The sequence below is a fragment of the Stegastes partitus genome, unplaced genomic scaffold, assembly GCF_000690725.1.
Source record: "Stegastes partitus isolate 25-593 unplaced genomic scaffold, Stegastes_partitus-1.0.2 Scaffold138, whole genome shotgun sequence".
NCBI lineage: Eukaryota > Metazoa > Chordata > Actinopteri > Pomacentridae > Stegastes > Stegastes partitus.
The window spans coordinates 589,366-617,312 of record NW_007577869.1 but is presented as its reverse complement, the minus strand read 5'-3'; the positions used below and the strand labels follow the sequence as shown (position 1 = coordinate 617,312).

The 27,947-nt window shown below is 40.9% G+C and overlaps 1 protein-coding gene across 1 annotated transcript; it reads right to left on the bottom strand.

The window, feature by feature from the left end:
- Window positions 1-1,030: 1,030 nt before the first annotated feature.
- LOC103355232 (zinc finger protein aebp2) lies at window positions 1,031-25,880 on the bottom strand. The gene is made up of 9 exons (XM_008278938.1): window positions 25,224-25,880; window positions 24,184-24,394; window positions 21,796-21,903; window positions 21,465-21,651; window positions 19,597-19,721; window positions 12,235-12,302; window positions 3,712-3,825; window positions 2,446-2,475; window positions 1,031-1,336 (listed from the first exon to the last, which is right to left on the bottom strand). Exons 1-9 carry the CDS (start codon window positions 25,790-25,792, stop codon window positions 1,330-1,332), a joined length of 1,419 nt encoding a protein of 472 aa, XP_008277160.1. The 5' UTR covers window positions 25,793-25,880; the 3' UTR covers window positions 1,031-1,329.
- Between the last annotated feature and the right edge of the window lie 2,067 nt (window positions 25,881-27,947).

Genomic DNA, 27,947 nt, shown 5'->3' with positions numbered 1-27,947 from the left:
GCGCATGAAATGCTGAAGAGCAGGACAGCCATATTGCAGCAGACCTCTCTCTGAACTCAGTTTTCTCTGCAGGCATGTTCACCAATAGCTGAGGCTGGCAGGAGCTTTGGCCTGCTGGCCCAGTCATTAGCTCCTCCACAGCGTGCTCCCAAAGCTGTTCTGTTAATGGCCGCCAAATAACCCAGCCAATCCATCCAACGCACACATAAGGAACTAATATTCCATACTATACTCACACCACAACGGAGGCACTGCTCCTTTGTGCCATTTCAACACCACGGGTTCTTCAACTTCTGTTGTTTCTGCGATTTTATTACAAACACAATATTTCATTTCCAAAAGGGACACCATATAGAGTAGAAAACACAACTTTTGAAACAATAATTGTTAAGTGCTTAAATAGCAGTAATGTAAATTTATCATAATAACTATGATATACACAGATCATGTTACTTGGAGGGGGGGGAGGAGGAAGGGGGGAGTACAGGTGAGTTGGTGTGATTAAAACTTTGTGAATGTCTGCTGAGATGTCAGTCATTTTATGGTGTACTGTTGACAGACTGGTTAAGATTAAGAGCTACACTGTAGTGTCGTTAACTACTGAGTTATTGCTCCTGTAACAGTTCGAATCGCACCGAATACAACTCTGACATGACTGGCACAACCTCACACTTCATCGTCATACACACAGTTAACAGTACTGCATTCGATAAGTATAAATAGGATAATTTGTTAAGACTTACAATGTAATTACAGCTAAAAATTTCCAAGTTTCCCTACGAGTGACAGTTAACATATATTATCACAGTAAATACGGTTCTATTCAAAACCTTCACAAAAAAATCCACAGTACACCAGCATTTTCATGGTATAAAAATAAGTTACAAATCTGGATAAATATCTTACACAAAACAGTTATAAAATATGCTGTATTATCTGACAAGCTTACACAAAACAGTTGTTGTTTTTCTTTTCTTTTCTTTTCTTTTTTTTTCTTTTTTTTACACTCTTGGGTATTAAGAATATTTTCAGTTTGGTGCTTGTTAAAAAAACAAAAGAAAACACATTCATTTAAGTTTTTGATGAACACAAACTGTTAAAAAATATCCAGTCCCATTTTACACCATACGTGGCTACAACAGTCGTATACAAAACTGAGGAGGGGGGGGAAAAAAAAGGAGAACTGCAGCATGGCCAGTTTTACTTCCTTTTATCGCCACTTCACTCCCCCCCGTTCAGCAGAGACAGATGAAGAGCGTCCCATCCCATACAGATAAAACTCCCATGAACAAGGATTTCCCCTTAAGTATCAAGTCCACAGATGACTCCTTACAGGCTGAGCACAAAGACAGGAGAGAAAGACACAGAAAAGGAGAGAATGAGTTGTTCTCCGTTTGTTATGTGAGAGATTACATTATAAAAAAAAATAAAAAATCAGCTTTATCCTGGATGTTCAGACTCTGAGCTGACTTCCTTTACACACATTACGCTTTTGGAGACTTAAAAGTAGCTTTTGCTGCCGAGGCCAATTAATGGAATAATAAACGGTGTCCAAATATGACCTAATGTTAGAGTGAGACGAGGAAACGCCAAGGGTCGTGGCTTTGAGATGGTCTGTTTTTCAGTTAACTGGCTTCATGGTACATAGGAACCGTGAAACTGTGGGCGAAAAGTAATCTTCGCCAACGACGTTTCACCACAAGAGAGTGAGACTTACGGGTGAAACCGCTGATGCACGGACGTTATAATACCGTCAGTGCATCGGCACCATTTGATCCACATTATAAGAAAAAGAATAGGGAATTTTTAAATGTGTGTGATGCTGCAGCATAAAACATGTGGCTTTAACAGTCGAGTTAAAAGCAAGAATAATGCAGCAGCTCTGTGTTGTCTGCGTACGCACCACTGTGAACTTCAAAGGCTGCGCACGGATGTTGATAAAAGATACCGATGTTGTGACATTAACGCTCGGCGCATCTATCTTTAATGCATCTGCGCCTGGACTTTCTGTATATCTGTGACTGCACCATTGTTGCTACAAACTATTCCAGCACTGTCTTTATTAAAAATACATTCAACAATTTCATTGGAAACGGAATTTGCATTAAAGAAAAAGCCAAAATGCTTTGATTTAATTTACCAAAGAAGAGTTTTTGTTTTGTGTGTGAATGAAAAAATGTAAACTTGTGCAGTTTGAAGACAATTGTTGCAAGTATTAAACTAATTCAATTCTTTTACACACTTGAAGTGTGTGTGTGTGTATATGGTCTGAAAACAGTGCAGTGTGACTTCTACAAACTATGTTCTTATCCAGTAGCTACTTTAAATCCTGTATTGTGCATTTCTAGTTTTTGCTGACATCAGTAACCAGGTCAGATTACTTCATATCAATATATTTTTATCTATAGCTAACAAATACCCAAATGTTAAACGGGTTTGGCTTACCTGCACTTCAGTCGCTTTTGAGGAAGTGCTCTGCAAAGACAGAAAACGTTTGTAAGATTAGTGTGCAGCAGCATCTTTAGTATACAGTGTGATCATGAGTTTGAGCTGATTTCAGTCTAATATAATTGAGTTGGAAACACTGGTGAAATAATATAATCTTAAACTGCCACTACATCAGTCTCTCTGTGACCATCCCATCTAAATGTACAGGGGTCCAAACACACTACCATATTTACTGCCAAAGGCACCAACCACCACATTTGTTTTGGGATTTCATGCATTAGGACAACCTTGACATAAATTGGCTGGGTGCTGACGATTATATTCAACTATGAAACCAGAGTCCAGCAGCAGCCCCTGCAGTTACTGAGCCTTCAGGTCAAATTAAAATCAGTCAGCCTGTGTGCTGATTAGCACACTTGTGCGCCATATATCTCTGGTAAGATGACCACTCTGTTATTTTAGGCACGTTGTTCCTCTTTCAGGATTCATTTTCAGCATTTTATGGCGTACCATAAAGCTAACCTTGTTTTCTCATCTCAGTGATGAGTGCACTAGTCTTTACAGAGCTGCACGGGATTCAAACACTACCATAGCTAATGTTTAGTGGTGTGTGGTAAACTTGAAAACAAAGAAAATATAAGCTGTGGAGGAACATTTACACAGCAGCAAGAAATTGCTTTTCATGTATTAGTAAATTAAAATATGATCAATTCAACTTTGAAATGAACACTGTTTTTGACTACATCACTAACTCAAACTAATAATCTATCCTCATATTTGTCAGCTGATTAGCTCTATACAGGTAAAATCCAGTCTTGATATATCTGAAGTGACAGAAACCCCTTTCCACTTCAGCAACTCTTTAGAGACTCTTCATTATTTTTGATTTCTGACAAATCCAAACAGCAGTGACGTCTGACTGTGACCAAAAGCTGACATCATTAATCAGGCTGTACAGTAGACAATATCTACTGCTTCATACAGACACAGACAAAAACAAAGTCTCTGTATGAGGCTTTTTAAATCAAATTGCTGAAGTGAGAGAGTTGGTGCCACCTGCTGGAAGAAAGGTTGTTTGCACACACAGGTGTGGCGACCAGAGGCAAAAGCTCAAACACTTTCCTTTGTCACTATAATGGTTCACACAATGAATCCTACTGATAATGAGATAATATTTGCACATGGGCAACATGTGTTTGACTGAGGCAAAACAGATGTGCAGCACTGTGGGCTTTTGTGTCTGTGGCCTCATCACACACTCACCGATAGATGTTGGGGTCTAATAGCATAGCTGTGTCCTGTGGTAACTGGGATAAGTGCACCACTTTAGTCTTCAGCTGAGATCGCTCGGTTTCATTCACCCACACGTCAGGTAGTCTGCAAGACAATACACACAAGCAGAGAGAGGACATGTGGTCAGGCTTCAAGGCTTAACAAGAATGAGGGAGAGGAAACAGGGGATGGAGTAAGGTTGAATGGAGCAGGGTGGGAGCGATGGAGTCTCATTGAAACATGTTAACACCTTCCACTGAACACTGAGTACATTTCCATTAGGAACATGGCCTTGACTAAAACACTGGAACTGACACACATGCACACAAGGGAGCTGACCAACACATAAAAACAGAGGACAAAGCCTGCCGTCGTCTCTCGACTGATCAGGTAGTTTGCGGGCATGCATGCGAGTGTGTTTCTTGTCGATTTCAAATTATTCATCTAAAATTACTCGAAGATACATGGCACCTTAAAGTCAGAACGGGGTGATTTTGTTTGCTGTTGAAACTGGAGAATTGGGAGGTGATTTCATCAGAGTGACAGGCACACACATGATGTACTGTACTGCTCGGTGGCCCCTTACTGTACACACAGCAGTGTGATCCCCCTGTGAAAGCTGGGAGTGTGTGAGCAGTGGCGTGGCAAGTCGAGGTGCAGAAGAAAGAAACAAAGAGCTTAGCAAGTCGACTGCACTTCCCCTCCTTCCTCCAGCCCCCACCTCCTCGTCTCCACCCCCAGCATTCCCCCGTCACTATGTGCGTCATCACAGGAGCCCCCAGAGACACACACACACACACACACACACACACACACACATGCACACACAAACGAACAAATGCACACACACACACACGCGCGCACACACTGCAGGCAGCAGTTAGGCAAGCGGGCAGTCGCCCAGCCAAATCACTCATTCACATGCCTAGTCAGCCCATTCGGTGGGATCATGTGCAGGTAGCGCTTCATATGTAGCACAGTTGAAGGTAGAGGTGAAGAACAAAAGAGAACTAAAGTGATGCAAGACTGACAAATGAAGGACAGGAAAAGACAGCGTGAGGCGTAAAAAGAAAAGTGAATGGGGAGGGGGGAAAAAAGGAAAGTGGCCCATGTTTATGTAAAACAACACGCTCAAGTGGCTGCAAATCCTTTTATGGCATGTTTAAGTGCCTGGAAGCTGGTGTTAGCTACACAAGGCAATTTTGTAAATACCTTAATGCTCAGAAAGCCTCAGCAGTGTATTTAAAATCTAGCAGGACGTCACCTGTGGTGCTAAATTAAAGTAATATTTTAAGGTATCACTGTAAACAAAGACTAAGCAGAAACAACTACTGACCTGAGCTTGACTGGATGTTTATCTGGAACCCAGATAGGGATTTCTGTCTGTTTGTGCCTTTTAATTAACATGTGTACACAGATCATAGACATTCCTGCTTTAACAAAAATGTGCACATGTATGTTACAACCATAAAAATCATCCAAAGCAAAACACAAGTTGCCATACACGACTCAAACTACATAATACATCAAACTGGTGTATCGAGCTCAACTACATTTTACATTTTTCTGTGCAGTCACAAAATTAGAGTGCACATCAAACTACTGTATGATGACAAATTGTGATGGAAATGCAAATAAAACAAAAACAAAACTAAGGTACTTGTTCATGCACATGTGGAAGTAATCCTAATCAGGTTTAGGGCACATGTCGGCCGGGGCCTTTCTGTCTGGAGTTCCTATGTTCTCCTTGCATGGGGTTTCTGTGGGTGCTTTTCCTCCAACAATCCAGAGACTTGCGTGGTAATTTAATTGGTGTTTCTGAATTGACCGTAGGTGTGAGTGTGCAAGGTTGTTTGTCTCTTTGTGTTGGCTGTGTGATGGACTGGTGACCTGTCCAGGGGGTACAGTGGCTCTCGCCAGCTGGGATAGGCTCCAGCTCCCTGCGACCATCTGCAGGATAAAGCAGGTATAGCTACTGGATGGCTTATGACGGCAAGGATACCTGGTCATTGTTCAGTCTTAATCCATACATATGAGTTTTTATCAAGCTGTAATAATTTGTGTTTCTGTTTAAATGGGTTAATGTACAGTCGTCCTCAAATGTATTCATACCCTCCCATTGAAGAAGGAAAAAAACAGATGCGACGGAAATAAGTTGAAACTGACAAAAGTAATAATAAACAAAATAAATATGAAAAACATGACATTGCTTTTGAATTGTGGTTCAACAGAAATATAAAAAACAATCAAACAAACAAACAAAAAAACAAGCCTGATGGGACCCGTAAACTAATATTTTGTGGAACAACCCTTTGAGCCAATCACTGCAATCAAGTGTTTTCTGTAACTCTCAATCAGACTTCTGCACCTGTTGACAGGTATTTAGATTTTGACCCACTGCTCATCAGCAAAGTGTCCAATTTGTCTGGGACATTTTATTTTATTTTTATTTTTTTTAACCACAATTCAAAAGCAATGTCTGTATGTCAGTAAATGATAATTTAGCAATTTTTTATTTATTATTACTTTTTTTAAGTTTCTAGTTATTTGAGTGACTATTGTGAATTTTGCCTTTTCTTTAATGGAGGGGTATGAATACATTTGAGGACGACTGTATACGTGAAGAGAGAAAACTGTTTTGTACTTACAAGAGAAAAAAAACTGTGACACTAAGTGTATGTGTCTTCATCCCCTTTAATGGTGGTGAGAGAAGAAAGAGGAAGTTCAGAAGAGGCAGGGACGAGACAAGAAACAGTCCCCTTCAAAGAGGCTTGAAAGTTTGTGTAAGCTTCGAGTTAGTGTCACCGTCCAAAGCAAACCTCAAATGACAGAGGAGGGCCTGTAGAGTGTTAAATACGCAGTAAACACCCATGTGTTGTCGGCGTGCGTGCACTCTCACACGCACATCCCACTTCAGAGTCACCATAAACATGTCACGATGAGTCTGCAGTGGTACTGATAAGTTATTATATTCTGATGTATGGGAAACACAGCGGAGGGGTGCACAGGGGGGTCAGCATGTCACACATGTGTCATGCTTGTACATACACACTGAAGTGTTCCTATCACTCACCCACACACACACACACACACACACACACACACACACACACACAGACAGATTTAAGACCAATAAGATATCTCCACCCGAAGACCCCCATTCAGTCACGCAATTCAAAGACAAATGCATTTGTTTTATTTTCCAGAGAAGACTGTTATTTGGTTTGTTTCTTTATGAGTCAGAGGTGCATATTGTGAGCGAGGCCTCTGATGGCGACCGTCTGACTGAAGCCTCGTCTTCAACCCTGAACTGATGGCCGGCTCCAGGCCTTGAAGCACCGGTGGGGACAATAAGCTCACCATAAAGCATCATAAAGTTCTATCTAATCTAATCTAAGCAGCAAAGTGTTTATCAAATCACTAAAATATCAAATGGATTCATATAGAACTCAACAGGAATGACTGTAGGAGTTCAGCGTTGACAGCGGGCTCAGAAAGGTGGTTCATAGTCCGTCAAACTAACTGCAGCCAAGAAAGCGCTACCGCACAACTTACGTACAATCTTACCAACAGATCACTGTTATGACCTGGCTTACTGAGAACATTTTATATAAAAAGTTTTTACAGGTGCTAATTTTCACGGGGAATAGTCAAAGTGGAGGAACGTACCAAAATGGACTTCCACACAAATCTTATCTGATTCGTATGCATGCCTACAACTACGCACGTAGACGGAAAGAATATGTGAAAGAATGTGCATGTAATGGAGTTTCAGACGTCACTGCTGTTCAGACTGCTTTTTCTTGCCTGATATCTACAACTGCCTGCAGCTGCTTTAAGTACAGTGGCATTGTGTGAAATGTTTCTATTAACTGTGACTATCTCACAAAATTTCACGTCTGCAGGCAAAAAAATGTATTTTAAAAAAAAGGAAAGAAGCAGAAAAGTAAGGTGAATTAAGGGTAGAGCCAGATATTGCTGAGCAAATTCTCGTGCATATGATTGATGTCTGTGTTTACATGACTAAAATGCTCATTTGTGAACCTGGGAAAGACTGTTATCAAGTTATGTCAAAGCAGCAGCTATTTATTTATAAGCTACGAAAAGTGTTTCTATTGCACTTCTGTTACTTTTATTCTCTTTTCTATAGGCCACATATGTACCCGTTCATAGAGCAGAACAAAACAACACTCCCTGTTTTCGCAGAAGGAATGCAATTAAGCAAAAGAAATTGGCCATATATAGGCCTACAACTGACTCAGCCTGGCTGCTTCAGCAAAATGCATTCAGCCATTCAAATGCTTCTGTTCCTCTGTGATCAAAGACACACAAAAAGAAGGGAAGCATTTTCTTATTTTAAATGGATGTCACTTGTGGTCGATTCCTGCATTTAGAGGTCCTTGATCTCTGCCCTAATTCCCACATGCTGAATTCGTGTTGCCAACTTGTGACAAAGCTCTCTAAGACTTGTACTCCTCGAGGGAGTTGAGGAGGTTTACGCATTCAACAAATATGACAGAAAAGTTAAAACAAACTAGCTTGTGATCATTGTGAACTTTTAGCTGCCTAAATATAAACGCAAATATGGAAGACGACTCAACAAAAACTAGTTAACAAAAGGTTTAAGTGATAAACTCGTGTTGTGCAAGATAAGCGGCGTTTGTTCAAAACAACGCGCTCGGTTGGATCCAGTGGCTCGAAGCGTTTACCATCAGTGTTTGTTATTCTAAAGCAATCAGCGGCATGCAGGGGAATCCACTCACCCATCCATCAAAGATTAGACAGCAATTATGATTCTCTCTTTCTCTCCCAGCCCTCCCACCACCCTCTTCCTCTTCAGTGAACCGCTGGTGATTCGTGTTCGGAATGGTTCACGTTAATCAGTTACTCATTAATCCAAATGGAGTTAATGAGTGTCAGTCAGAAAGTGAATGGCTTGCTCCGGCATTAATAAACATGACTTCCCACATTCGCACGGCTAATCATTGACTCGGCGACTGAGAAACACACACAGAATAGCGCTTGGTGTTGACTTCAGTGGTGACATTTGTGGCGGCTGATGGCTGATTAAATGACCAACATATTACCTGTCAGACAGGACATTTAAACTCAGAGACTAAATATTGACTGAACCAATTTAACACTCCACAGAAGCCATCTTTGTCTCAAAACTGAAACATCTCTATTAAGCAGTGGTGTCTAGTTCTTAGATGTAGTTTTGGGGGAAGCTTAAAGCTCTGCAATGCCACCAAAGTTACCCAAAACATCAGTTTTCATCCTAAAACTCTTCTGTTTAAAAGGAAAAAAAATATGTTTGAAGATATGAAACAAAGCAGTCAGATATAGTTATTTGGAAGAACAGTCTTAAGTCAGAATTAAGACATATTAAAGTCATTTTCAAACACAAGAGATCTATCATTGCTGCCTTCATCAGCCTGCTAAAGTAAAAGCAATCTGTCATTTATATTTTACATTCATGCTTCTTATGGCTTTATTCAGATGTACCCACCACAGGGACAGAGGAGCGCCACGGCTCTCACACCATATTCACATGAGATTGGACATTATTGCCAATAAATTATTGTGACTGTGTGAAATTCAGACTTGTGCCTATGTTGAAAAGTAAAACTAAAATGTTTCTAGGTATGAATTAGCATGATTGTTGGAGTGACTGTCTGAAAGGGGTTTAATTCTGCTTTGCAACACAAAAACAAATGTGTCTATATATTCATATATATTCATGTCTCACAAGTGGATCAGTAACTGCTAAAGATGTTGAACCTTTGCCTCAGACAACTTTAGTGTCAGTCTTTTAGTGTGTGTAGCTATCAAGTGCTTTTTGGATTTCTTTTGTCTGCCACTGAGTCAGTGACATTTGCCATTTCAGCAGGAAAAAAAAAAAAAGGTAGTTGGCTCGAGACGAGAAGCAATTACAGTCAATTACAATATGCGCACAACAGAAAAGATGCAGCGGCGTACATGCAGACACACTTCATAATCCTCTGGTAAACTTTAATTTGCTGGGAGATATCAAGTCATCCTCACAGTTTAACACATATCTGTGTATTTCCGTCCCCTATCCTTTATGGTTTGATTATGTGTATTAACGACTAGAACATTCATCTGCCGCGGGGCAAAAATGCTGTATGACTCACTAGTGTTACTGATTTCTCCTGCATGGACCAAGCCATAAGGCAGTCTCACTCTTTCTTTTTTTTTCCATCTTTCTATTTCATTCCTTCCCCATCATTCATTCTCTCTACTTTCATTCTGCCTCTTCCTCACATTTCTCTCTCTCCCACAGCCATTTTGTTCCCACTCCTATTTCTCACTTTCCTCCGATCTCTGTCTCCCCCATTCTTCGCCTCATCCATTCTGCCTCGATCCGTCTTTGAGTCTCAGCATCAATCTCCATCTTTGTCTCTGCATTTGGAATTAATCTGAGGAGTCTTTCCTGGTCATCAAACTTCATCTTTCTCTTCCTTTCCCCCCACACCCATTATTTCTCTCTGCAGAAAGATTAAACTCCCACATGCAGCGCGAGGAGAAGATTGTAGAGGTGGATCAGAGATGGGGAAAATGAAAGACGAGGAGGAAGGACTGGAGGATGAAGTGGTAGAAACCTGAGAGAAGCTAAAGGTTTAGCTACTGCTTCATGATGCATCATCCAAGTTTCTTTGCCCGGTGCCATCTTTGCTCTCCATTTTGCTAAACTCATTTCTACCTTCATTCTCCAACCTTTTCTTTGCTTCCTTTCACCTTGTTCTCTTCCTGCCTCTTTTCACTTTATGCACCTCTTTCCCCTTTCTGCCTCCTTGTTCTCATTTCCCAACTCCTCCGCCCTTTTCTTCTCTCTCTTTCATTCTTCCTCTCTCTGCTCTCTGATCATTTTCAGAGGCTGTGCAGTCAAACCCTTTAATGGGAGTGTGGGAGAGTTGGAAGTGTGGTGGGCGCTTCCCCTGAGCAAGAGCCCTGCTGAGAATCACAGCATTCAGTGAAGCTCTCCCTCTATGAGAGCGAAGTGCCAAACCTGCCTGCCCTTCTCCCCGATTGCTTTACTGAGCTGGGGCTAATGGGGTTCCAGTGTTCACCTCCAGTAGGCTGAAACTGGAGAGGCTAAGCTGGAAACAGGCATGGATCTGGTAAGGACTGGGTGGAACGGCTCATGTCCCAATGGTCTGAACATGTTTTGTTTCTGCAAGTTCTTCCAGCTATTGCGTCAAAATACTGTGATGCACATTAATTAGTAAAACTGAAAACTGATAAGATATCTGTAGAGCACACAGAGGAGAAAACATCAATTCTGGATGCTGGTCTTAAAAAAAGACACTTCAGTGGACCAGAGGCAGACTTTTGAATGAAATCCACTCATCCCCCATCAGTGCTTCATACATGAATGTGAGTATTATAACACAGAGTGAAAATAAAGTGTAATAATCACTGCTAAAACCCATTTTAGGAGCGCCTATGGTTTCAAACAGAGGAGCTGGTATGACATGGACTATAGGGGACCTAGATTCCTCAGAGTTCTCCACAACAAATAGTGGATCAGCCAAGAGAGGAAGATTTACAAGCAAGCCCTGAGGTGCAGGAAGGCCACCATGTTGCATGCGCGACTTGATGGAAAGGAGAATCGTAAAACTACCAGAGACAGATACACATACACTGTTGATGTTCACTTACACATGTATGCACCCCTGCTGCTCAAAAAGGAAATGTTTTTGCAACAGGTCCAGACTTTACATGGCTAAATATGTAGAGAAGATTTGTACATGTGGTGTTAAACTGCTTTATTTTACACCAGTGACGTCTACGTCTGCCTACAAACACATAGCCAAACCTTTAAGAAGGAAAACTGAGCAGCATTTTCAAACTGATCTCAACCAGTTTCATCAGGATCAAACTACAGTAAATACATATATTAGTCAGGTAGTTAGATAATCTGGTAGGTTGACCCAGAGGTATCTACTGTACCGACTACAGCAGCTTCACAGAACATGGATTCAGGCTACCAAGGTTTCACACGTAACAGACCTAAGAAACAATTCTGTCACTTTGTGGTGTAGGGCTTTCTGTATCATTATTCTTCTTCAGAATCAGTTTGTAGGTCAAATACAAATGGCTGATTCACTCCAATATCACAACTTGCCATAATATTAGTGTGGAGTACTTTTTCAGTGTCTAAGTTAAGTCGTAGGTGAGCTGGTGTGCTTGATGAGCAGTGAGCGATGAGGGGTGGGTGGAGACAAAGGCAATTCATACATAGATCTGCTTATTTTAGAGGAAGCAACGATGTAGAGTTTCATTAAAGATATTTAGGGCAGAGAGGGATTCTTTCCATGAAAAACAAACAACTTCTAAATATGCAACTTTGACACACATGAGTTTTGAAAGATGAAATCAACAACCTAAGAGAGACATTTAACCCTTATGTGTCTATATATTTTTCGATAATTTGATTCTACGTTAGGTAATGTAAACTAAAGGTTCATCCATATGGGTTGTTCTACTTACATGTCCTCAGGTGTCCAGTGTAGGAGGACCTTCACCTTGCCAGATCCCTCTTTTCTTCTGGCTAGCACCTGCACAGAAACAATAAAGCATTGATTAAGCTCGCTTCACTAAGGAAAAGTAGCCACGAAACATTTACACAGGCAAGTAACATAACCCAAATGTTACTTTTTTTTGTAAATTTCAAGCCAATTTGTGGTTTTACAAGCATTATATTTGCACCAATGTGCCAGGTTTAGCTTGTATTAGTTAGAGTACCTGGACTTGATATTCTGGAGAGCCAGGAGGATAGACATTGGGGAACACAATCAGTACACAAGTCACAAGTCACTGCTCTTGTTGTGGGTTGTGTCAGCACCAGAGGCTTCATGCCTTCAACAGGAATGTGTTTAGTGGAGACCAGCATCCACTTGATAATATTTATGGCAGTAACCTGTCACACTGTGTTCACTTTTTTCTTTGTTACCTGGCTCACATACTCGACTCTTGAACTCGCAACACAACCGCAAACTTCAAGGCTTCTCTTCTTGTGAAAATACAGTTGAGACAATACTAGATTTCCTGAATAGTTGGCTCTTTTTATGCATAACATTTCATCTGTCATGCTGTGTTGGTTTATAGTAAAACTGTTCTGGAATTCACAAATATTGTCAGTAGGGAAAAGAGAGGCAAGAAAAATAACCAGGAGTGTCAAAAATAGCCTTCGATATAACCTCTTGCGTCAATTGGCTTTTTTTGTGAGGGTCTGTTTTTAGGATGGTGAATGAGCTCACATGAGAAGAACTTCTCTTACGCACATGAATATCTGAAATTATTTTTGTGACTCCAGGGACTAACTCTGGCATTGATGGAAACTGGTTTGAGGACAGAAGGGAGGAGGCTCCACTGAGACAAGAAATACAGAGACAGAGACCTAGAATCACTCTCCTCCTCTTACAACTGTTCCTACCTTTCCATTTTTTGACAAAACGAGCATTGTTATCTTTATTCTAAGCAGCCTAAATGCCTTTTATTTATCTGACACCCCACTACCTTCAAAAGTAAGTGGATATAGCTGACAGATCGGATAAAGCTTTTCTTTTTATTTTGTCTGGCAAACATTTGAAAAAAGCAAATGGGACACAAACATGTCCGGTAACAGACTGATGAACGTTTTTTTAAGGGGATATTTAGGCTGGGTTAGCAGAGATGAATTGTGTTGTTGCTGGATTGGTGCTTTAACATTTGTCTACTAGAAGCTTTGTAAATAGTAGCCAAGTTGGCAAATCAACCACATTGCCTCTTGTCTGTAATACAGTGTTCAGGCATAAAACTCCTTAAAGTGGACAAAAGAACAAGTAGGGAGAGCAAAGCTGCTGTAACAGTATGAGTGATGAAACTGAGAAAAATGGCCCGCGCATCTCACACATTACCAAAACAGTGCTGATGTGAAATCTAAACCGTTTGGAGTACAACAGTCTGAAGACAAAATAATAATAATCAGGGGAGATTTCAGTCAGTATCTGTTTCCATGTCAGGGGCCATTCTCCTGGGCTGGCGCACTGATACACATGTGTGAACATGAAGGGACGATGCCGTCTGCAGCCCCCCTCTCTTGCTTCATGTTTCGTTTCACTCAACTACTGTGATGTGGTGCAGAAGTTTTGGCAAGCACTTGACACCAATATCTCCATTTCAATGAGCCTTACACTTTAACTTCACATATTCAGTGGATTCTAGTTCTGACTTTAGGCAACGTTATGCTCGTGTTCTCTTCCATACACTGCACTGAATAATTACTAACTTAAAAGAAAAATCTCTTTCTTTAGCTGTCTATTTTACCAACACTCATCCTGGACATGAATGAATGTAACTGAGCTTTTTTGTAATGTCTTCTAATGTTCTTTTTCTAGGGCAGAATAATAGTAAAACACACATATTTTATTCATATTTATATGTATATAAAAAAAGGAAGTGTACAAGTTTAAATTAACACAGGGTCAGAAATACGCCCACTTAGATTATTAATTCAGTGCTGAACGTTGCAAAATGTCTTTCAACTAGCCAAGGCCAAGGCCTCTTAGCTTCCCGATAGTAATCATGATTGACTACAGCTGGTGGTCTGTCTGTGCCAACGTAAAAAGGATTTGTTTGACAGCACTCATGAGATTGACCAACATAGTACAATGGAAAAATCCAAGGAGCTCAGTGCAGATCTGAGAAAGAGGATCAAAGCTTTAAACAGGTCAAGAATGTCTCTTGGAGCCCTCTCTAAACAACTACAGATTCCCGGATCATCAGTTCAAACAACCGTATGGAAGTACAAGCTAATGGGAGGTACTTCGCAGAAATAAGAAAGAAGACTCAAACTGTCAAATCCCTTTGAGAAGAAACTGAACTGGATATTCTGGGACAACCAAGGAACTGCACAAGCCTGCCAACCTGCCTACCTGCCTGACTAAAGTTTGCATTGCAAGGAAAGTCGAGACAAAACGTGTCTGTTGGCCACAATGACCATACGTATGTTTGGTGGATTAAAGGTGAGGCACTTACAGCACTGTATTAAATGTGAAGCATGGTGGTGGTAGCATTATGCTCTTGAGTGATTTTGCTGCCAGTGACACTGGTATATTGTACAACGTGGATATCACAATAAAGAAGACGACCTCAGAATCAGCTAAAACCATCAGATGGACAACGTGGGTGTCCCAACAGAACAGTGACCCCAGACATACATCAAAGCTGGTTGCGGGATGGATAAAGCAGTTTTTGGTTTTCTGACCACAACTATATCGAAAATGTGTGGATTGTGCTTAAAGATTGCGTCCATACCAGGAAACTGAACAATTTAACTTAAATATCGCATTTCTACAAAGAAAAACGGTCAAACATCCCATCAAAATGATGCCAGAAGTTTGTTGTTTGCTACCAAAAGCATCTAGTCAAGGTGCAACTTGTTCAGGAGCGTTTAGCCAAATGTTGCTCATGTTGATGTGCTGTTTGTGTATGTAGGTGTTCAACTTCAAGTACAAAAAATATGATCACAAATTAATTGACAGAGAATTCATGTCCTTTGCCAGTTGAAGTCAACCTAAACTGTTTTCGAGACCCCGCTGTGACATTTCCAACGTAATTTTTGGGGGACGTAAAAACTCCTCCCTGACTTTTGAGAGCCTTCGTCTCACCTCATAAATTAGCATTGTAGTTCATTTTGTTTTTACTTATCTCCCTCAGCCTTTATCTGCTAGCTTTCTGGCTTACTAAACCTACACGGAGGAGAACAATTTCTCACAGACTAGCTACAGAAAGTCTGACTCCTGAAGCTAGCTGCAATGGACCCTATACAATTGTCTCGAGCCCTGCGGGTAAGACTCAGTACACCAGCCAGCTGCTTTACTGCCCTTTTAATTAAAAATACATAGCTGTTAACCTGTGCCCTCAGGCTTCTCACAGCACCAGGTTAATAATCACAAGCCAAGGCTACACTTGAAAGGGCCATGACCATGTATGTAAAGGCTGAAGATAAAGAAGTGGGCTTGTGTTTAAGCAGCATGAAGTGATTTGTGAGCTGAGTGGTTTGATGATGGCAGTTGGTGCTTTAAGGGACAGATCTTAATCCTCTATAAACCCAAGGGAGGGAGGTAAGCGAGAGAGAGAGGGAGGGAAGTAATAGAACGGGAGGGGGAGCGCGAGCAGGACGACGTAAGGAGTGAACAGTGAATATTAGTGTGGCTCCAAAACAAGGCAGTGAAAAGTGCAGGACCGAAGCCGGGGGAGGGCAGCCTGCTAAAACTGGGTGCCTGTCTAGTGTCAGGGGTTCAAGCTGTGGATGACGCAGATTGGTGAAATAACAAAAATATCCCATCATAAACATGACTGAGTTGCTCTGGCGGGTCAGCAGGCCCACCGGCCAAACTCCACAGAACCCCCACGGCTCTGCTCCATCTCCCCGGGCCAGGGAGGGTCCACTGGGGCCTAGGGTCTGGCTCAGCACCGCAGTCCTCGACCACAATCCTCCAGAGCCTCGAAAGAAAGGAAATGTATGCCCAACTGGCCAGATCTCCTTCCGATTCCATGACCCTGACCTTCACTTAACCTCTTTTCCGTGTCCTCTCTGTCTCTGTTTCTCTCCATTTGTTACTCTCCCTCCCCTTGACTGGCTCTTCCTCCTTCTCAGTCTGTGTCCAAATATGCAGTTACCTCTTTTAACCTCTTCCCAAGCTTTATCTTCACTTTTTTTTTTGTTTTTGAATTCTTGGCTGCCGCTGAGCAGCTGAGGTTTGTAGAAGCAGAGCAGAAAAGAGCTGAATGGGACTGTTCCAACAGCAGGGTAGTACTGTAGCGAGGATCGCACTGATGTCAACACGAATTACACTTTAAACGTGAACAAAAGGCAAAAGTAAGTTTGTCCTAAACTGCACCCAACACTACATTTTTGTAGATGCTTAAATTATTTACAAGGAAAAAACAGGAATGGCTGTGTTTGCATACTGAATGTGTCTGCATTAGAGATGTCTGTACAATATGAAAGTGCATCTCACAACTACACATACTTACATTTAAACTACCTATTGTATCCTTTGATCTCTATTCTCTGTCTGTGAGAAAGTTAAAATACAGTCGTGACTTGATAATCCGACACTAAATGTAAAACCTTCTTTTATGTCGGATAGCAAGGCTGTCGGATTGTCAAGACGGAGGTCGAGATACAAGGAGGGCTTGATGCTTGATGGGTCATTTGCTGTTAATATTCATTGCTTATAGTTGTTATAATAACTAGTAGAGCTGGTCCGAATAGCACTTTCTGGTCTCTGGATATTCAGACCCAATTAATGATGAATATCTGAATATTCCGCGCGGTCGGGGGGGCACTTCAACCGCGGGGGTGTGCTCTGACGGAGTGGAAGTGGCCGGAACGCACAGTGGCTGCTGATGCCATGCTTGCTGTGTGTGACGTCGTCGTGTCCTCTTCTGCACATGTGAGACACTTTTGGGTCGTATGAAGTTCACATAGCAGATCACATACATGTTGCATTTAATTGGAAATGTGAATAAACTCGCAAAGAAATCTGATTTCACAAACAAATCTGAATTGAGCATTAAGTCCTGCAGTCTGAACGTAGCCAATCTGTCTGATTGTTAGGTCAGATAATACGTCGTTATCCTTATTTGTGACATAAGATGTCACGTTGGAGTCGGAATCCAAGGCTGTCGGTATGTTAAGGCTATTTTTATGGGTTCCGTTCGTTTTTCCTAAAAACCTGTCAGATAGCAAGGTTTTCGGATTGTTAAGGGTCGGAATGTCAAGTCACGACTGTACCAGGGCTTCATTAGGGAATCAGCATTCATTACATTCAGATGGGATGACACTGTTTTTATCATTGTGATAATATGATCTTGAAGTGCTGTAGTACAAATTCACAATATTACCAACAAGTTGTAATTAAAAACACAAGAGTTTCATGACTTTCCATGCCTCTGTCATATTGTGATCAATATAGTTAGTTGTAATTAGAAAATATCCTTAATTAATATCATTAGAAATGTTTCAACAACACCTGTGTGTGTCTTCAAATGTACAGTATTTACTAATTGGATTAAGCCACATGTTTAAGGCCACAGGGGATGTTTGTTTGCAATTGGTGAAAATGTACATTCTCTTTTGTCTCTGCTCAGTTAGCCAGTGGTGACATTCTATTGTAGCCTAGTATATGAATTGTGTAATTTAGACATGTATTCAATCTCAAGAGAAAAAGATCCAAAATTGGAAAAAAAAATCCCAGCAGAGTGCTAAAGTCAGGAAACACTGTCCAAATGTCTGCCCAAAGATAACCAATGTAAACAGAATCACTGTCACTGACGAAGAATTATGCTGTTCACAAATGTAATTGGAGGAGTGGGATTGTTTGTGGGTTTTATATTCAGCATGTGAACAACAGGGGTTTAGACCGCACATGCTGATTCTTACTGTTTCCCAGCTTTTAATGAGAATTTAAGCCATTATTCTATTTAAGGGTCTTGATCAGGAGACAGAGTGCTCCCTAGTGGAACTGCATAAGAATAGCAGTCATTTTTTTTTAAAAGTGCTACCCACACCATTAACATCCCAAAAATCTTAAATTAACCTCCCCGTATATCAAACTCAATCAATTTGCTCAGTTTTTTTTTTAATTCCTTGCCACAAAACTGAAAAAAAAAGAAAGAACAACATATTTTACTAAAAAAAAAACCTCTTTTCCCTGTGGGTGCTCCTATGTGTCCTCAATGGTAAGGGGCAAAGGCACTTTACAGTTCATTAATAATAGATCATGCACTGGGCTTGGAATGGACCAAACAGCACACAAAAACAATTCAATTGTCTTTCCTGTGAAGCCTGATTCAGAGAAAAACAACATCAAGCCTTGAGGCGTTTCTACAGGTTCATTTCAAGTGCACAGGGGGGAAAAAAAAGATCTGCAATCATTGGAGGCACGCTTTTAAATAGTGACTCTTTCATGCCCCCTGTTGTCTATAAAGAAGACGAAAACGTCTGCATTTTCATATGAAGCAGAACTTAACCAAAAGCCAAAGCTATCTGCTTGCACAATTAAATTAAGGTACTATAAGCGATACAGAGAGACAGCTTTATTGGTCTTCCTGAAGAGAAAATGCTTTGTTTGCTGTTTATTTAGATGAAAGTGAACACAAAGTCCATTTCATCTTTTATTGCTCATTATATAACGATTAGATGGTGACGTTATTTAGGAACATGACGCCGCTTTCTGGATGAATGACTTTAAGAAACATTAACATTATTTGTGGTGTTACAAAAGTTCACATGAGCTGAGCACATGTGTGAATGATTTATTAATTTACAAAGTAATCAACCTGTGCTGTTACTAAAACTCATGCAGATTTAAATATACAGATGCAGGGGCAGCTCTATAGCCAGGCGGTGAAAATGCACTCTTGTCCCGAGTTTGACACCCGGGGGGCCAGACCTTTGCTGCATGTCATTCCACTGCTCTCTTTTCCCACAGGTCCTGTGTATTTCTGTTACTACGATCCAATAAAGGCAAAAAAAATAAAAATAAGAAAGGCTCAAAAAAATGTATAAAACAAGCCTAAACCTTTCAATGCATGTTGTGTTATACTGCCTTCTACTCTATAGTACAATGTAACCTTTCACCGTGCACAGTTAGAAGATAAGTAAAGATCAACATTTATTATTTTGCACTAAGTCAAACATAAACCAGAGGAGTGCATCTGATATTAACACACAAACAAAAGGACTGTAGCTTTTCTGATGTTGTTTCTGAATCTCCCCTGTTGTGTTTAAATGCATTACACTGTTAACAAACAGTGAGAGGCAAAAAGCTACCAGACAAGCGGTAGTAAAGCACATACCGTACTGTGAAACACAACACTGTGGCCGTTGCCCACACTTTCGATGTGGGTGGCGAGGTTGAGACAGATGGCCCTGTGGCGGATAGCGTCCATGGTTTGGGCATCAAAGAAGTCGTGGGGCCTCGCTGGAGGGGGAGAAAGACAAGACTCACATGAGCAAAAAGTAAAATAAAAAAAATAAATTAATAAAACTAACAACATAATACCAGGGTTCCTTCTTGGCCCCTGATAGATAAAGAAAAACTTCCCTGGCTTTCTGCAACTAACCATATCTACCTCAGAATCATGTCATGACTAAAAAATGCCGCTCCTGCAACAAGAAAAACCCACATCAGTAAAAAGTTATTCAATTATTTAGAAAAAAAAAAGCAGTCCAACTCTCCTTTGGAAGTTGAACTAATTAAAGACGTGTGTTTTAGTTACTCTGACAAACTGTAATCAGTAAAAACTCTGACCTCTTGACATTTAAAGTTATTAGAAAATAGATTTATTACAGCTAAGACAGAGAAAGAACGTTTGTATAAATGTGTCAGAAAGAATAGATTGTTACAAAATAGAAAATGGGAAGCTTTTACACATTTGGTCCATTCTTTACAACTGGATGTTGATTACTTATACTTTAGAGGCTCTAAAAAATATTGGCACTTTATGCTTTTATTTAAACTGACTATTTAAAAATGAGATCACCTGCATGCATAGCTCACGATAAGGAGACTGGCATGAAAGGAACATTTACTACACGTTAATTTACTGATCTATATTGAAGATTTTTTGTTTTGTTTTGTTTTAAAGACAAGGGCACTATGTGAACAGATTGTTGAAATATAAAAAGGGCATCAGAATGTCTGCAACCAAATGTAGTACAGATCATTTTAAATCAAACACTCAAAATCAGCTTTTTCAAAAAACTGTTTCAACCTTCAGAATCAGGGACTTCACATATAAAAAATATTCCAAACCTCCTCATTCCTGCTAATAAGAAGGCTATGGTTATGCAGGTGACTCACTTAAAACACACGTGGTTCCACAAAAATAACATCTGCAACATTTCAGAAAAATGACAACCATCCGGACGCTGTTAATGACAGAGCAATACTTTCTATGTCAGACAAGTTGCAGAAACTCAATGTTTAAATGACATTTTGTCTGTGAAAACTGAATTTTTAATCGTGTGGCTAAGGGTTGGCAAAAAGAAGAAATGAGTCTACTTGAGTTAATTATTATCTCAGGAAAGTTTAGGTTAATTTTTCTACTCAAGTTAATATAAAGTAATCACTATGTAGGATCAAATCAATTCAAAACAATGTGCTTTGAAAAAAAGTTAGGAAATATCCTTACACAATTTATAGCTGAGTGACTGAATAATGCAAAGCCTTCGGTTTGGTCTTTTAATGACCAAATAAATCAACAAAAAAAATCAAATTGAGTCTTACAGGAGCTCTGTGGTGTACAGTGGCAGCAGAAAACTGCATCCTCCATCTGTACGGTAAGTTCTAAACATAGACTTCACACATATTTTCTATACGTATCATTATCAGAATCTGCCTGATGACAGACGCATCAGCTGAGAAGAAACTACAGAAATGGAGGCAAAAGTGTTCTTCAACCACGGGGGAGAATGTGTCTGTCTAGCTGGTTCCAGCTTATGTTGCTGTTTGTGTGGGTGTTAGTGTGTGTGGTCCAGCTCTCGCTTTTCCAACAAAGAGATGTGGGAGGTTGGAAGCTGAAAACATTTGTTTGAGCACAACAAGCACAGCACTACCTCAAAATATGCTTAGGCTGTAATCCTTATCAACAAAGAAAAGAGGGAATTCACAATGAGAGACATTTCGATACAGGGTTAGATTGTGTGCCTGTTAGGTACGTACGTAGGGAGCACCTGCGTTTGTTCTTGAGTTTCTTCCTCTTGTTCAGTCCGGCCTTGGAGGGAGACTCTTCCTTGAGCTTGGCCTGACTGGACATTTTAGAGGAGCTCTGCTGGCTGAAGTGACTGGGAACATGGCGAGCAAGGCCTCCCTGGGAAGCAAAGCTGGCATTGCAGCCACCAACTACACACTAGAGCAGAGGAGTGGCAACAAGAAAAACATATGAGTGGATGTAGATGTTGATACTAAACACATTACCTGTAGTCAGAATGGAGGAGGGTGAAAAAAGGAAGGAACTGAAGAGCCATCTTTTTTTTTCACATCTTGGTTTTACCTTGAAGGGTTTGTCTCCACTGTGGGTGAGCATGTGTCTCTGGAGCCAACTCTGACTGGTGGACGGTGTGTTGTACACCTTACAACCCTTCCACAGACACACAAATACCTGAGGAACACAGAGAGAAAGACACAAAGAGGGGGAAAAGGGATTATATACAAAAGGCAAAGTAAACAAAGTATGAGAAAGACGGACACAACAGTAAAAAAAGTGCCAAGCAACTCTCTTGCAGACACACACAGATGCATTGTCATTATACTGCTTTTTAGTCCACATCCATTATCTATACATCGCCTAATCCTCACTAGTGTCACAGGGGGGCTGGAGCCTATCCCAGCTGACTTAGGGTGAAGGCAGCGAACACCGGCAGGTCGCCAGTCTATCACAGGGTTACACTTAGAGACAGACAACCAAGCACACTCACATTCACACCTATGGACAATTTAGAATCACCAGTTAACCTCAAGTAAGCCGGAGAACCCGGACAGAACTCCACGCAGAAAGATCCCAGACGTCCTCACCGGGATGCTAAGCGGCGACCTTCTAGCCACAAGGCAACGCTGCTAACCACTGAGCCACCTTGCAGCCCCCCACTTAACAATGTGTTCCATAAATCAACATGTACACAATTGCCCCTTTTAGTGTAGCGGCTGCACGGACACAAATTTTGGGCTGACGTAGAGGTCTGCAATGGAGTCCACGTGGGCTCTTGTGGATTTGGGCAGATGGCAAAATTTACATGGCTGGTACCCTTGCATACTCGCAGATGGGTAAAGCATAACGCTGAGCTTTAGACGGAAAGACAAAGAAAGAATTCTCAAAATATATATGTGAAGTTGCGTGGTCCTGACTTTGATTTCTCTGTAGTCTGGGTACTTCTCTTGGATGCAGCCGACAGGCAGAAGATGCTGGAGTGATTTCTGATATCATCTCTTGTATTTGTATTTGAAAATCTGAACATATAACTGTTATAGCAGAATCATTTTTGCAAAACCTTGTATTGGCTGTGCATTGTTATTTCTATTGCCATTTTTTGCACCACTGTACATATTTTTTTTCTGCGAGATGCGTATATTCTTGTATATATTTATTTTATTTTTTATTATTATTTATTTTATTTTTATTGTTTTCTTTCTGTAGTTATTTTACTTTATTGTTATATTTTTCTTGCTCATTCCTAGGGCGACACCAACAGCCGGAACCAAATTAAATGTATGTTGTGTACATACTTGATACTTGATTCTGATCATAGAAAACAAGGTCATGTTTGTTCACTGCTGCATTCGAATGTTTATGCTAAACAATTCTTAATTTTTTTGTTATATTTTGTCATACTTGCAGCACACTGGATGGAAAGCTGTATGTAGGAATCAACAAAAATGAAATAGTCAATGCATACAAATATTTCTTTTAAATCTCTTATTTTATCTCTGTTGGTATAATGTACCACTAGAAGTGTGTTCAGCCATTCAGAAGCTACCGTGTTATGTTTTCCAGATTTTATGATTTATAAAATGATTCCACTAATAACGATTTAGTGTACATCAAGTTGAAGCAACTCTTTAAAGCTGTGGGATGAAGTATTTTTTGGGTGTCACTGAGCAAAACTCCATATTAATCTTGAAACATATTGTAATTCAGGTGCTCTGAGAGGAAACTAGACTTCAGCACCTCCTCTTGGCTCTATTTTAAAGCTTTAGAAAATCTAGTCCATGACCGGAGACTCTGGCCAATCACAGGTCGTTTAAGAGAGGATTGCTCTTCCTATTGGATGTGCAGATGTGCATGCACATCCCTTCAGATGGAGGAAAGCCCGATTCAATGACAGAAAATCATGCAGGAAAAGTTGCTATTCCAGCAATGGCAACACCTGCCAACACCGCAAAACAATCCTAAAAAAAAAAAAACAGCGCTTTTTGAAATAGGAGTCTGAAAGAAAGTCAGACAGTAAATGCAGTCAGTATCGTGTTTCAGAGATGGAGAAAACCTTTTGACTGCTCTGGCTTCAAGTTGGAATTTGAGCTTGCTGTTCTTCTCCTGAACAGACAAACTGCTGTCATCTCATATGTTTACAGGCTGACAAGTTTAAAAGAAAACCAAATGCTAATTCTCATAGAGTTTCTGCTTTATAAAGGCAGTAGGACAACTGAACAGGTTTCTGTAGAAACACGAGTAAGTTAGTGTTGCATGCACAGATGAAGCCCATGCATATATACACACTCGTTTTTTGATTACTGGAAGTCTCCAATGGCAGCAAACTGTCCTTCATTGACTCTGGTGTCTGCATGGGCAATGTGAAGCTACAGTAAAAAGGGATTCAAGGCTACCAGTCAGACAGAATAAAGAGGATCAACACGAAGGTCGTCCAAATTTCCTAAGTCTACTGACCCCTCCTCTCTGCCCGTCCACATGGATTCCCCTGATATGCTCTGCCAGATCAGGACTTGAGTTGAAGCACTGTGGACAGAGGTCCCAGCAGCAGGGGTAAGCCAGCGTCTTGGCCCCGGAGGAGCTGGCACTGCTCTGTCCGTTCATCATGGCAGGGGTGGAGCGCCCGCTGGACACCGTGCTCTCCATCTCCATCAGGGTGCTGCTGATACTGAGAGAGAGGACGAGACGGTTAGAAAAAGAGAGAGAGGAGGGGGGATACGGTTTCACAGCTACAAAACAAAGACGGAGAAGGATTTGCAGCGCCACGAGGAACAGGTGCAGATATTACTTGCCACATTACATAGTACACTATGCGTGAAAGCCTCTCGGCTGCAACTGATTTTCCATGCATGCCGCTTTGACTCACTCCAAATCAATTTTGTGATTGGAGCATGCAATGCTTCTAGCAAACCTGCAGCGCTGTTAACATTGTGGTCAGCAGTTTACTCATCGCTCATTCATCAAAGAAGTGTTACTATGTCTAGTGCAAGTCTTAAGCCACAGCTTTACTTCAACACCACACAAATGTGCTCGATTGTCACTGCACTGAACAAAGCAAAAAGTTGTTTGCTATGATGCTGCAGGAAGTGGAACCATTCTTTGTGCTCACTTGAACTCTGAGCTTCACCCTTCATGTGTACAGGTTGCTGGGCCAAAATGCAGCTTAGACAAGTGTGATGGGGACAATAGTACATGTAGCATATATGAGGAAAGTCTTGCATCTAGTTAGTTTTTTTAAATGCATTTTAAAAAGCAACAATTAATAAAAGTATTTTAACATCTTAAAACTTGAATGCAGCTACTCAAGAAGCAAATATGACAAGTTCAATTAAGTGGGATGATTGCATTTTTGATTACAGTCTGAGGACAATTTGCACAATTAAAAGCAGTAATAATGTGCCCCTCTGCTCTTCTCCATAGGTGGGACATGAGGGCCACCGCTGTGAACACCTCCTGCCACAGCTTCATCCCCAAACCCCGCTGTTCCGCAGACCAACCTGTCCTCAGAGTCCATTCGGCTCAACGGTTCACCATCCGAGGATGAGATCTCCACACTCGGCCGCCTCTTGTCTCCCAGCTCTCCTCCTCCGCCTCCTCCTCCTCCTCCTCCTCCTCCGCTGGGTTTCTCACCATCTTCACAAACACTTTTGCTCTTTTCGCAGTCCATCCCCGAACACCGGCTGTCCTCTCCCGGTTCCTCCTTGGCTTCTTTTATTGCGTTTTCGCTGGTCGTCTCGTTGTTCCCGTCCCCGGGGCTCTGCTGCGCCTCCGGCCGCTGCTCTGCCTCTTCAGGAGCGGCTGTCTCCTCCCGGTTCACCGTTACGGCACCGTCGTCTGTCACCGCCTCGCTCGCGGCCTTGTCTGCCGCCGCAGCGGGCTTCTCCTCACCGGCCTCCGCGTCCTCCTCTTCCATTTTCGGCTCTACTCTGCCGCCCGGCTGCTCTGCTTCCGGTTCGGCGAGGCCCTTTTCTTTCTCCTCATCACCGTTGCCGTCGTTGGTCTCCGCGGGCGTCGCGTCGCTGTCGCCGCTCAGTGCGGGTGTTTCTTGTGGAGCCGCAGCGGCCATTTCAGCGGCGCACGTAGCGGAGGACACTTTCGGTATTAAAATCTCCTCATGACACCGTCAGCCTGACTGCAGGAGGACGGAGGGCGGGGCCACGCTCAGCCTCTGCGCTCTGATTGGGCAGAGGAGCGACTCCGACGTTCTCATTGGCCGGAGGAGCCACTCTGACGTTGGTATTTAAACTTTCCATGTGTTTCCCAAAATCACAGAGCTCCTGCTGTGGAGGAGAGACGCTGTTGACTGGAGCTGGAGCCTGTAGTCAGAGCCAAATGACCGTGAATAAAGACCAGTTTCTAAATGTAGCTGCTGAGAGGAATGGACAGTATGAGGGCTATTGAGTTACTAATGCTTGTGTTGGATGTAATGAGAACAGCTTTTTGGTTTCCACACTGAAAAATGCATTTAGTTTCTACAGGACACTTGGTTTTTCTAAGATATGTTCATCATGGACCACTCAGCTTTCTGGAAAAGTTTGCATCTTATTAATGTGCAACAATTGGTGATGCACGATATTAACATTTTTCTGGATGATATCCTATATTAAGATTTCTGATATCGCCGATAATCAATATTACCAATAACAATATTCAATTTTTGTTCACACCAGAAAATGAGTATAAGTAAGCACTGTGAGAATGTGAAATCAGACCACAGTCTTCTTTATTATGTAACAAAAGTAAAACATATTTAAACATATTTTAACTTATTTAACGTTCAGGTCCAGGATCATTTAAGTAAAAACATCTGTGAAATAGCAACAATATCAAATGTAGACCTAATGTTAGACAATCATCGGTTTTTCACATCGGCTAAATTTGTTCCTTGGACCGATATGGAAGTATTGAAAAAACACTGATATCGGCTGATACCGATGTTGTCGCCGATATATCGTGCATCCTCACACAGTGAAAAATGCATTTAGCTTCTGCAGGACACTTGGTTTATCTGTTAAGAAATGTTCATCATGGACCACTCAGCTTTCTGGAAACGTTTGCATCTTATTATTATGCAACAATTAGTGATGCACGATATTAGAATTTCTGGCCGATACGAAGATTTCCAAGATTAAGATTTCCAATATCGCGATATTACTGATGCTGATATTCAATTTTTGTTCACAACGTAAAATTAGCCTAAGTAAACACTATGGGAATGTTAAAACTATCCAAAAGAAGCCTGTAACAAATCAGACCACATAGTCTTCTTTATTACGTAACAAAAGTTAAACATATTAAAAGATATTTTAACATATTTAACATTCAAGTCCAGAACCATTTAAGTGAACACATCTGTGAAATAGCAGCAATATCAAATGTAGAGACGAAGGCGCTGATGTTAGACAATCATCGGTTTTTCACATTGGCTAAATTTATTCATCGGACTGACACCGATATATCGGAAAAAATCATCCCTGTTGCATCCCTAGCAACAATTTTATTTATCATTTTCTATTTGTCTTTGTATCCAAATCTATTTTCGATGTTATTATTATTTTAATAATAATAAATCTTTGAATTGCAATTAAATTGTTGTCATACTCGCAGCAATAACAACTTATCAGTGCAATAAAATCCTTCAGACATCCTCATCACTCACATCCATCCATTCATACATACCGAGGTAATAAATATAAATAAATATAAAGCAACACCAGCTGTAAGAAGTTGTCTCTGGGTTTGTTTTATCATTATTTACTTATCTTTATGTCTCCTCTGCATAAATCTTCAATTATTTGCTGTTATAGTTTTGTGTTTGAACTGAACAGACTAGCTTGTCAGTCACATGTAAAGCATTTTAAATTGTAGTATCCTGTATGAAACGTGCAATAAGGTTTGACTTATTACGACTTATTATCAAGTGTTAAGTCCACATAAAGTTATTGACAGATCTTCAATATTTAAAAGTTATTTTTGCTGAACAGAAATGACAAACACAGGTATTTCCACAATCTGGCCTCCCTCACACTGACCTACAAAACATAAGTAAATTATTTCTTAACTATTGTAGCAGTACTTGTCAGTTGCCAACCCTTTATGAAATGTGCTTTATGTCTTGGGTTAGAATCATTCTCCTCCTCCACTTTTGTTATGTTACCTATTAAAACAATTCAGGAACTTGACAAAGGATGTGTTTTTTGTCCATTGTGTCGTTCACTTTG